The 11657-nt window shown below is 38.7% G+C and overlaps 1 protein-coding gene across 9 annotated transcripts in view; it reads right to left on the bottom strand.

The window, feature by feature from the left end:
* Positions 1-403: 403 nt before the first annotated feature.
* LOC108277182 (protocadherin alpha-C2) overlaps positions 404-11657 on the bottom strand; it is an 81678-nt gene continuing 70424 nt past the window's right edge. For all 9 annotated transcript variants that reach the window (XM_047161078.2, XM_053686622.1, XM_017489678.3 and 6 more), the window contains exons 2-4: positions 9722-9780; positions 6713-6801; positions 404-3008 (exon numbers count right to left, since the gene is read on the bottom strand). In XM_047161078.2, the coding sequence (XP_047017034.1) occupies positions 2698-3008; positions 6713-6801; positions 9722-9780 (459 nt within the window). In that variant the 3' untranslated portion in view covers positions 404-2697. The remainder of the gene's footprint in view (positions 3009-6712; positions 6802-9721; positions 9781-11657) is intronic.

Below are 11657 nucleotides of genomic sequence, written 5' to 3'. Positions count from 1 at the left end.
TCAAATAAGAACTATCTGTATGTGATATATATATATATTTTTAAATGTTGCAATAGTTTCCTAAAGTGCTGTATGCCCTTCATTAGGTCCTGGTTTAAGCCATTGTATGGATTTATAAGCAATCATATAAAAATGAAATGAGATGATTTCCTATTTTCAGATGATTTCATATATCATTATTATAGACTCTCAGCTTGTTAAGTGAAGCCTCTTCTATTGTAGTAGTACTGATATTATAAGTTTGTGTTTTGCTCCAGTGCATAAAGTGCAAGATTATATCTGTTTCACCATCTGCCTGCTTCTTATGACTCCATAAAGTTTAATTAAAAACAAATGGAAACGTTATTTGTCTATTACACATTTTTTAAAAACAACAGAAAAATAATACATGAACGATTGTTGGTACTTATGAAAAAAATTTATTTGTGGTTTATAAACAAAACACATTAATAGATTTCATAAAGTGATATAAAAAAGGGGGGGAAGAAAAGGAAAAAAAAAACACGATTTCACGACTACACTGATGAGCAGGTGTACAAAAAAAGGTTGTTCAATAGATTTGCACCGTCAAAGTCAAGAGCAAATGGCCATCTCAGCATTGATCGACTTAATAAACATTCACTACACACAAGCAGAGTACATAGACAGTTTTTTTTTTGTTGCATTTATCATTTTGATGTTTTTATTGTGATTTTTTAAAATTGTTTTAATGGAAAACAAGGTTGATATCATAGGAGGGGATATATGAAGCAGTTCCACATTACTTGGTTTGTTCATGATTTTCAAATATATTTATGGTTTAAAAAAAGAATTATAGCATATCACTACAGCAATACATATATCTATCATGTTAAGGTTAACAATGATGTCATAGGGACAACATTGTTCCCCTGGTGGTTTTGCATCAATGACCTACAGTATGTGCTTGTACAGTTGAATCTGAATGAGCAATTAGATACATGTCTACGTGTTTCATTAGAGACGATGCATGTCTCTAATTACAAGAGGAATGGTTAAAAATAAATATGAAAAGCATATCTATATATATCTATATCTATATAATCGTTTATTTAATCTGTGTATCACACATGCAAGCAGTCACTTAGTGATCTGACAGCACTAAACCACACCTGAAGAAGGCTGTACTGTGTGTGTGTGTGTGTGTGTGTGTGTGTGTGTGTGTGTGTGTGTGTGTGTGTGTGCGCGTGTGTGTGTGTGTTATCGATTATAGCAGCACTAACATCCATCCTATACCTTGATCAATAGCCCTACTGCCAAGACAAATTAAAGTAACATTTTGGAAAAAAAATAAAGTAGAGGGATCAGGAATCCCTCAAGAAAGGAAAAAAGAGAAATCACAGACATGAAACCTTCTGCTGAGGTCTCCAATGCTATCATGCAGCTCAGCTTGGTTTTTATTACCATATTCAGCTGTCTGTACATCTCTGTATACCAAACCACACTCCTCAAAATTGAATATTTATGTCTACACCACCTCCTCAAAAGAACAAGTCAGAACACTTTTCACTGCTGCTTGAGCAATTGCTTTACTTGGATGGAAGTGGCTCGTGTACGTATGCTCCCTGGGGAAGGATCGAAAGTTCCAGTAACAGTGCTGAGGCTTGATCTGAGTGTAGAGGTTACAAGTCAGGGAGTGGGTTTATCACCGTTATTCAGTCCCACATCACGGCCACAAGAGGGCAGTTCTGTTTGTGCACGGCTGTAAACATGGAGGAGGACCTAAAGAGTGTGAGCAAACCTACAAGCACTGAAAGCCAAAGGTCTGGCATACTGAGGGGTGAGTCACAGCAGAGGTGAAAGTTTAACAGGCCTACTTTGAAATGAAGCAACAAGCAACATTCCTGCGTATATGACATAAGAGGCTGTGCTCCTACAACGGCCTTAATATGGTCTATTAATATCGGACTTATTGGACAGTGGATTCTACTTTACTACTAGATCTGACCATGAATTCAACATATGGAGCAAGTGTGTGTGTTTAGAAATATACGTTCAAGCGAAGAAGAATTTAAATGTCGGTTTTGGAGGGGGTTTTTTGCAAGTAGTAAAGCACACATGAGGATTCAGCATTAGTGTGCCACTCAAAGGCAGCAGGGGGCTCTGTGAGCACAAACCCTGAAATTATTCAGTTTAAACATGACTATTGTACTACCCCTGAATGGTTCTCCTCCGCATCACACACATACACATAATGCTGGCCAGATCATATTTCATTCACTTTTTGGTTGTTTACAGTACAAATTCCTGGCATAGTAATGGAGTCGGGAGGATGTCTAGAATCAGAAAAAGACTCCGCTCATATATATTAGACTTACAGATATATGCAATTTATGGATATATTTAGAATAAATGCTATAATGTATTGTTGTTAGATTTATAACTACCTCATAGAAACACGAGGAGTGAAAACCTCCTGGACACACTGAGTAGTGAAATAGCCAATTTATTGCCTACTGGGAGCCGTCATGGTTTAAAGATTGGAGCCATTTGAGGTTGGGTACAAAGAGAAGAGAGAATGATCAGCACTGGGCGGGGCTGGCAAATCAATCTCCCCACATTGAGAGTTGCAATTAAAGGACTCTCCGCTCTATGCTGTATTACTTTTCCGATTTTTCTTGATTTTTCATTTCAGTGAGTTCACTGGGTAGATTGTTTTTGAAACAACCAAATTCTCCTTTACTCCTCGCCATCATCTTTGCCCTTTTCCTTTTTGTCCTTTTTCTCCTTCTTCTTCTTTTTCTTCTTCTTGGGATCCTCTTTCTTGCCAAAGCTAATAAAATCCCCCTTGTCATCCATGGCTCCTGGGTCTTGCCGGATGGAGATGATAGCAGGCGAGCCAGGAATGATGAAGGCTTCAGGAGGGATCTCGCCTGGCTTCAGGGCCTGTGGAGGACCGTAGCCTGGTCCAGCACCATAACGGAAGCTCCAGCTATTACTGTTGATCCCAGCTCCAACAGGAGGAGAGAGCTGTCCTTCAGCCTCTCCATCTGTGTGTGTGAGATAGAGAGATAGAAAGTTATTTACCATAATTAATTTGTGATAAAAAGGTAATTTGTCATAATGTTATGATGAATGATATCACTTTTAGATTTTCGCTGCAACATATTTTCTGTCCCAAATGGTGCATTTGTCCTCACTTTTAAAAGGCTGTAGAGTTTTACTTAATTTTTTTTTTTTTACTTTGGGCTTCAAAAAAGTTAATTCAACCTTTAATTCAACAATGCCTGTATCAGTGACGACTCAACACCAGTGATCCAAACCCTCTTGTTATATTCGCTAGTGCTGATTACAACAGATGGGTTTGGTGAAAGCAGTGAGCACCATTCAAGTTTAACATAAAATAAATATATTCCAGTCTGTCTTGGAATGTATTTTTCATTATCTTATATGATAGCAAGTTTATATTATGTTTTTTTATTTGTAAAAAATGCCACTCCACCTTTCCACCTCCTTTGGAATAGTGTTCTAATTCTATACTATTATTAATATTCACAATATTCCATCCATATAGAGATTGATACTTAGTGAAAAAAAGTTTGCCCCATTACAAGTATAAAGACAAAGTCAGTGCTAGAAGCTTATTAATGCAATGAAACAAGGTTATTGCATTAATTAAGCTAACTAACTGACTTGTATGCATTTTTTCGGCACATATTTTAAAACATTTTTTAATTAATTGTGACTGCACTGTTTGATCTGTTTGTGTTTAGTATTCCGATGGGCTCGGATGATTTAAATACTTCAATTTAGGTTCATGCCAGACCTGGAAAGTACTCTCTCCTTCTCGCGTTTTCACACACATATACCCAGGCATTCTGCATATACCCTTGGGCTTGATGGATTTAATTTGGCTAAATAGGATGCACTTGGCAGCACAAAGTGATAGCATATTCTCAAGCGAAATGCCCAGCGAAACCTCTTGTTCTGATCAGAATTATCAAGTCTTCAGAAGGTACAGACCCCTAACATGATTTTCCTGACATGATTTTCCTGACATCAGTTATGGCAAGAGTGTCTGTGTGTGTGTGTGTGTGTGTGTGTGTGTGTGTGTGTGTGTGTGTGTGTGTGTGTGTGTGTGTCCTTTCTAACTCGTTGCCAACCTTTCTCTTTGTATCACATCTCTTGTTCTGTCGCTGTCTGGCTGCTCAGTGCATTCCTGCCAGTTTAGTGTGAATGTGCTCCAGGTGGGAGACAGTGCCAGCAGCATCCAAGCTGATGAAGCTATGCCAGGTTTTTGTTAAATATAACTCACCCCCATACAGTTTTTTTTTTCCATATCTCTCCATGCAGATATGTACTGTTGAGTTGATTCCTATAAATGTCAGTAAGAAGGTTGCTATGGTACGCAGACGAACTGGGTTAAAATTGATGATATCCCCATTTTGGCACCCAAAGGTCCTACATTCTTATTTTTTTTGTTGTTGCCAATATGACTTGTAGTGTATGAATTTACACTATATTTACACTGAACACATCATATCCTTATTTCTTAAATAAGCATATGTTTAGCCTACTGGCCCCTTTACTCATCCACTACACCAGGCTGTCCTCTCTGATCCTTCCTTCTCCTCTTTCTCTCCAAAAATGAATGGTTGCCATGGAAACTGCCTCCCTCATCTCCTCGCCCACTCCCTGCTACTGCAGCAGTCTCTTCAAGTTCAGTGCTGTTGCCTGGCAACAACGCACACATTGTTCCCTAGCAACAGGACCACCGCAGGGGCCTGCCACTCCTCGAGCATTCCTCTCAAACCCCCCACGTTCTCTCATCACCCACTCTTTATCCTCTATATATAACTCTCAATAGAATGAGCAACCTCTTTCACTTCCTTTTACTCTTACTCACTTACTCTTCAGTTATTCATTTGTTCCATCTTATTTTCTCTCCATTCTGCTTCGTGTTTCTCCTTCCCAGCTCCTGTTTTTTTAAGCAAAGATTGTTTCTGCACAGGAGAATCGATCTGAATACGTTACCATCTGCTGGATGCTAAAACAGTGTTTACACAAAACATCTGTACATCTACATCTAAGTCGATACCTGCTTTGGAAATAATATAGAAAGCAGTGCATAAATATTTTCCACCCGGCCTGTCCATATACACACTCCTACAGGTTAAGTCTGGTATACTCGATCATAATGTCAATGTTTCAGTCATCCTCCCCTCCCGCTTCTGTCTAATATCCTTAATGAGCTTGCAGATCAATACCCCTGTGTCTGTCTCTATCTGTACAGAATACCAAATATGAACCCAACAAACTTTCTGACCAAATCCTAGCCCTGTGTTGTGTCATCCAAATATCCAAACCAGATGCTCTGTACAAATTCAAGGCCAAGTAGGATGGACTTTTGGATCAGAAGGCTAAACAAGTAATCATAAACAAGCAATTCCTGTTCAGTATATCATGAACAACCACTGTAAATGATGCTGGAATGTATGTTAATAGTAATAAAATCATTCATTTCAATTCAGTAAGTATTATGAACTAAAACGAACGCAAGCAGCTTTCTCCCAAAAATATCCTATCCTGAATCACAGTACCAGCTAATAATTAAGCACAGACTAATTACGAGGTGTAGCTGTAGACACTTAAAACGGATCACTTCACTAGATTACAGAGTAAATTCTGCCATCAACAAAAGGGACAATTAGATGATGCTTCAGTCATTACCCTTGCCGGAATGGTCTCTTGTTAGCTGTGAGGTAAACGATACATAGTGTATGGGACAATATTTCTGAGTTCACACTAGCATGCATTGCTCATGTCACTCATGTAGCTTGTTGCTTGTGGGTTTTCAGTTCTGATGATTAGTAGCCAACATTTATGGCATACAACACAAGAATTACTACCATGTATGGTTTACTTTTATTTAACATCTATTTAGGACGGATACTAATATTTTTTTTAGAAAGTGTAAAAACTCTTTGTTTGATTTACATTACATGCCAGGCTTCATATTAGATTTATTATTAGATTATCAGTGCTAGCTAAATGTACTAGCTATTTACACTTACCAGAGACACCACTGTTTGTGTCTATATATACACACATCATCTTCAAACTAGTTAAACACAATTTAATAATGCATTAATCAGTGTAAAGACTGTTTACCTGCTAGATACCACACTTTGAATGTGCTTCATTAGTAGATTAACAGCTTACAAGTTATAATAACTCTTTAGAGACACCAACCATCTCTGATACTTCCTTGCAAGCTTTATTTTTCTTCGTAATGTCTCTATATTCATTTAATGCAGGTCGAATACGACAGGATTAGATGAAACCATAGTTATAAGGCCATCATTCCCCTATTTTTTTTTAGTCAAACAGTAAATGAGAAGTTGCAGGTAGGAACTAAAGTTGTGAGTGGAGAAGTGAAGAAACGTCGTCCCACACAAGCCATAGGATTGGTCTGGGAAATCATCATCATACCTTATTTGCATGAAGTTGAGAAAATCCTAATACGTGTGTCTGTGTCATGCTGTCGCTTTGTCATTTGATTCTGCTGCTGAAATCTCAGGTCAGTGACACATATGTACATAGCAAACAAACGGTCACTTGTCGCTTTATCTCTTGCTAGTGTGAAAGCAAGGTAAATCTGAGGCTCCGTGAGAAATCTCTTCCTCCTCTAAGGTCATTTCATGTGAAAATTTCTATGTGAAAGTGTCAAAAAAACGAAAATGTGAAGTTTTACCTGCAGCACTGGACACTGTAGGCCAATTCTGCACCAGCACACCTTGTGCTCCCTGCATCACAGCTGAGGCCTCCTCCATGTGAACAGAGCTGCAACATAAATAATTGTGATTTATAGCTGCACAACTGTCAGAGCTGCTGTTATAGAAAATTTATCAACACTTGTTGAGAATTAAATAGCATATGTGTATATGTGAATGTGCATGTGCATGCATGTGCACACACGTTACATGCATGGATGATTCCCTGTTGCTGTGTATGCATGTGTATGTGTGTGATTTTGTCAGAGTGCCAGACTCTGAAGTTGCATGTTAGCAAGCATGTATGTGATCTGATGTGTGTGTGTATGTGTGTGTGTGTGTGTGTGTGTGTGTGTGTGTGTGTGTGTGTGTGTGTATGTGTGTGTTTGTGTGTGTGTTTATGTATGTGAGATGACACACAGAGTCACCATGGGCCATCATGGCATGTTTCTGTTGCACTTTGAGTCCTGAGACACAAGCTGACAGGAAAGCCTAGTGACATGAGTTTTGATGGAAAGGGAAATAGTGTCAAGAGGTGAACAGAAAATCAAAGATGATGTTGTGTTTCATCATATTTTCTTTTATTTTAAACCCACCATTACTGCCAGTAATTTTTCCTATACGTAATTTTCCTTTATTTCCTTCCAGCCTATTTCACCATTATCTCTAAGACTGTAAATGTTTCAAAAATTTAAATGATGCACCCTCCACTCCAGAGCCGCTAATGTGCATTAAAATGCTGGCTGATCAAAAGCCTTCTGTCCTCATACAACCTCAGTGTTTACTCCTACAGCAATTAAACTCCAGCACCAAGCATCCATAAATTCATAATGAATATATGAGACTCACAGAAGCAGCATGTATAGCGATGTATCTGCAATGCAGCACAGGGTGTGTCCGGCCTGTTAAAATCACATTGGAACTTTTTCTTTGCATATGCTCTGTGTGTGAGAGAGAGAGAGGTAGACTCAGGCTATGGTGGATTTTTCTAATACTATTACAGCTGAAAATTAGCCTGTGATTTGCTGGAACACAAGGTTCACATTAAATATAATTCCAGAGAACTTGAGAGCTTCAAACTCAATTATCTGAAGCAACAAATCAGAGTGAGTACTGGATAATGGTGCTGGACTTTACACTGGTTACAAAGATACAGATTTCTAGAATAGAACAGATGTGAAAGAGAAAGGTAGTCTGTGGTCAGTTGACTCTTGGATAAAGACTCTAGCAAGATAACTGCTGTAAATCTTCACATGAGCATATGGTAATGTAGTTGTAAAATTTAATAATAGTGTTCCTGAACCCCCTATATCATGTATGCTCAGACAAAATCTTAAAATCATTTGTGGCACCCGTTTTATCCTCACCCTGGCCCCAATTTTTTTCACAGTTTGGACCCACACCAATTGCCACCCTCCCAGCCATCTCTCCCCTATCATACAAAAGATACCAATCATATGCATCTTCTTCTGCATACATGAGCTTACAGCCACCCAATGATTGGCCAGAGCCACTTTGATCGACAAGGGCGAGAGAGTATGTCCCTCCCACTCAGAGAGCATGGACGGCTTTGCTACTTTGGTTCCTTGCTCTGCCGTCATACTTTACATGATATTGCCTTATACTTTAGCATTTTTAGCACTGAAGTTTAAATCATGAACTTTCAAAGATGTTACAGTTAGAAATTATAAGTAAGGAAAATAAATAAATGAAATGCGACTTAAGATATGTTTGTGACATTATTACTGCACTATCAATGTGGATCTAATCATAATTGGTCAGACCTGGTCAGATCACTCAAGTTCGCTCAAAACCCTTGTATTGTAATTGTAATTTGCCTTACAACTGTTCCTAGGTCTCCCAGTCTGTATCTTTTATTGGGTTTACACTGCAAGTGCACCTGCATTTAATAAAGCACTAATTTCGAGGCCCATTAGGATCTGAGAGCAGCCAGTTAATGCGTCCTTAACTACAAAAGTGCTTGGTGGAACAATTACTTAATATTATTCCTTATTTAATTACCATTCAGCTTTGCCAGTAACACTAACACTGATTATGCTCTAATAAAATGTAAGGAACAAGTTGTATAAATGTCGTACATAAAGAATATACATCATCTCTTCTCAGAAGTGTTTATGTGTGTGTGTGTGTGTGTGTGTGTGTGTGTGTGTGTGTGTGTGGGTGTGTGTGTGTGTGTTAACATGCTCACAATACTAAAGCATGAAACAGACTGCCCTTCAGGAATGTGTGTGTGTGTATGAGAGTCTGTGATGAGATAAATGAGATAAATGCACACTGTAATTGAGAAGGAAGTGTTTGATTATGAAAAGGGGCATCATTTGTGTGTGTGTGTGTGTGTATGAGAGAGAGAGAGAGAAAGAGAGAGAGAGAGACAGGCAATTTGTCCTTCATGTTCAGCATTGAAGGACTGAGAATGTGGTTCAGAGAATACTGATGATATCCTCCATCACTGCAGATATCCGCACTGCCGAGAAGAGGCCCTGAGCTGCCAGATCTGCTTGAGTGTGTGTGTGTGTGTGTGTGTGTGTGTGTGTGTGTGTGTGTGTGTGTGTGTGTGTTTGTAATGAAAGCAGACAGAGCTGTTGGCTATTATAGGACTAGTGGTCATGTAGATTTGAGGCAGCTTCTGGAGGTCATCGTGTCTAATTCTTTTCAGTACTGCAAGTCATAAATCCCATCTCCATCCCTCTCTCCCCCACTGTTCTCTGTTTTCAATATAGTGTTGTTGTTTTTTTAGCTCAACTTGCCCTATAAAATACACTACACTGTAGTAAAAATGTAGCATTCTCAAGTCAGAAAGCTGAGTAAAATAGATACTTAAGATTCTTGGAAACGAAGAGCAGAATATGTACAGTAGCATAAATATATTTTTTTAAACATAAAAGCGACATGAAGGATTGGATTTCTATACCAGTTTGAGTAAGCGAAGACTGAAACAGTTTGGAGAGATTAAAAACAAAAGTGCTTACCTCTGCACTCCTGCCCTCAAAGATGCAGAGTACCGCCAGTCAGCATTCGGTCCCTTGGGCTGAGAAAGACAGAGAGGTAGAGACAGAAAGAGAAACAGAGAGCGGTGGAACAGGGTTAGATAGATTTTCATCAATAAATCATGGAGCTCTGAACGAGTCTCCTCTCTGCATTCTGATACAAGCTGTATCTAACAGAGACTCTTATAAGCTCTGGAATGTGATTTAAGGAGTTGCAGTTTGTTCATGTGGATGTATTTGTATGTGTTTGTCTGTATGTGCATTCATTTAGGACCTCATAAGCTCTTGAAAGAGCCAGAGGCTACTCTGGTGAATTACTGTCACATCAGTTATCCAGCAGATGGGTCTACATTTTTTTTTATCCCAACCTTCACCCTTAACCTCAGACCCTCACGCATTCCACATATGCACCATATTCCCCAAAACCCATTTCCTTTTCATTTGCATGCTCACTCCTTTTCATCTGGACACCAACATATGTACTCCTCCTACAAGCCCCCTTCATTTATCCAATTTACTTCCTCTAAATAGAATGACATCATCTTAAGTAACCAGCTGATGCCTAGTAATGTGATACTATAGCATCCCCCACCCCAAGAGCATCATCCACAAAGCCACTGAGATCACACTGACCACAATCAGCATCGGAACCAAATGTTGGGTCCTGCAAACCCAGACAATATTCCCATTATGAAACCCTGAACACATAAGATAAATATGCTCTGCTTCTGCAGACCAGCATAATGCAATAAAACAGAGTGCATTTAAATTATCTACAGAGACCGTGAATGTACAGACCAAAAGCCGTACAAGTGCACTTCACAATTCGGCCAAAATGTCCACACTGAACTACTGATACACTTAAGCAACTTTGTGAAGAATATCATCAGCCAGTCTTTTTATATTTGTCCTAGTAAAGAACTGGGTCTGGGAGTATGTGCTATGCTGAGGCATTACCGAGTGACCCAGATAAATTGGATAAATAATATTCTTTAATCAGGTGAATTCAGGGGGGAGGGAGCATGTGCACAAACCACACAATCTAATTTGCCCGACAGAGAAGGTTAATTTCTCCTATACGGCGGATAACGGCCGTATCTTAAAGCTTCTAATGAACTGAATTGCTGTTTTCCACATACAGTACTTATTGTGAGACTGAGCAACCATCCAAGTCCCTGACTACTCATCCTTCATCACAATATTGCAATCCTGTCAGGATTTTACCATATATACAAGGAAATTTTCCATGAGGCAACAAATAACCAGTTCACATTAGAGTCAATTACAACAGACCTACATTATTCCTGTCCATTCCACTGAACATGACTTCACAGCAATTAGACATGGCCACATGGTACGTAAACACTGTTCACAATGCCAACATTAATTTTGAAAGTATGCAAGAATGTACAACAAACCACGGATGCCAGTTCATCTTTTTATATTAGAGACTACAGATATTTTTTGAACCTATACAGGGTACAGCTTTTTTAAGCTACTGGCAATCAACCAGCACTAGGAGAAAAAGAGCACTAAAAAAGACTTTAAAGGCTTTTTTGATGTTTCAGTTTGTGTGTCAGGCAGATGGTGGACACTTTTTTGTAGTTCATATAGTTCAGTTTTCTATTTGTTTGCAGATATATGCTGACATTTGAAAGTATTCATTCTTATACCACAATAAATGACATTTTCTTCAGAATAAACACGAGATGCATTAGAAAAAAGTGAAGACATAGATGAATCCAATAAGTAATATGTAAACCAAAAGTAAAGATGGAGCATGCACCTGATGTACTATGTAATTGCAGACTAATTGTTGCCATTAATATAAAACTTGTGGTGCATATATACATATGAATGATGGGAAGGATCAGCTCAAGAGAAAGTGTTAAGGCAAGTACAAAAGCAAATCCCTTAT

This window comes from Ictalurus punctatus, chromosome 16, assembly GCF_001660625.3.
Source record: "Ictalurus punctatus breed USDA103 chromosome 16, Coco_2.0, whole genome shotgun sequence".
NCBI lineage: Eukaryota > Metazoa > Chordata > Actinopteri > Siluriformes > Ictaluridae > Ictalurus > Ictalurus punctatus.
The sequence above is the reverse complement of the archived record's forward strand: the minus strand, read 5'-3'. Positions and strand labels throughout refer to the sequence as shown.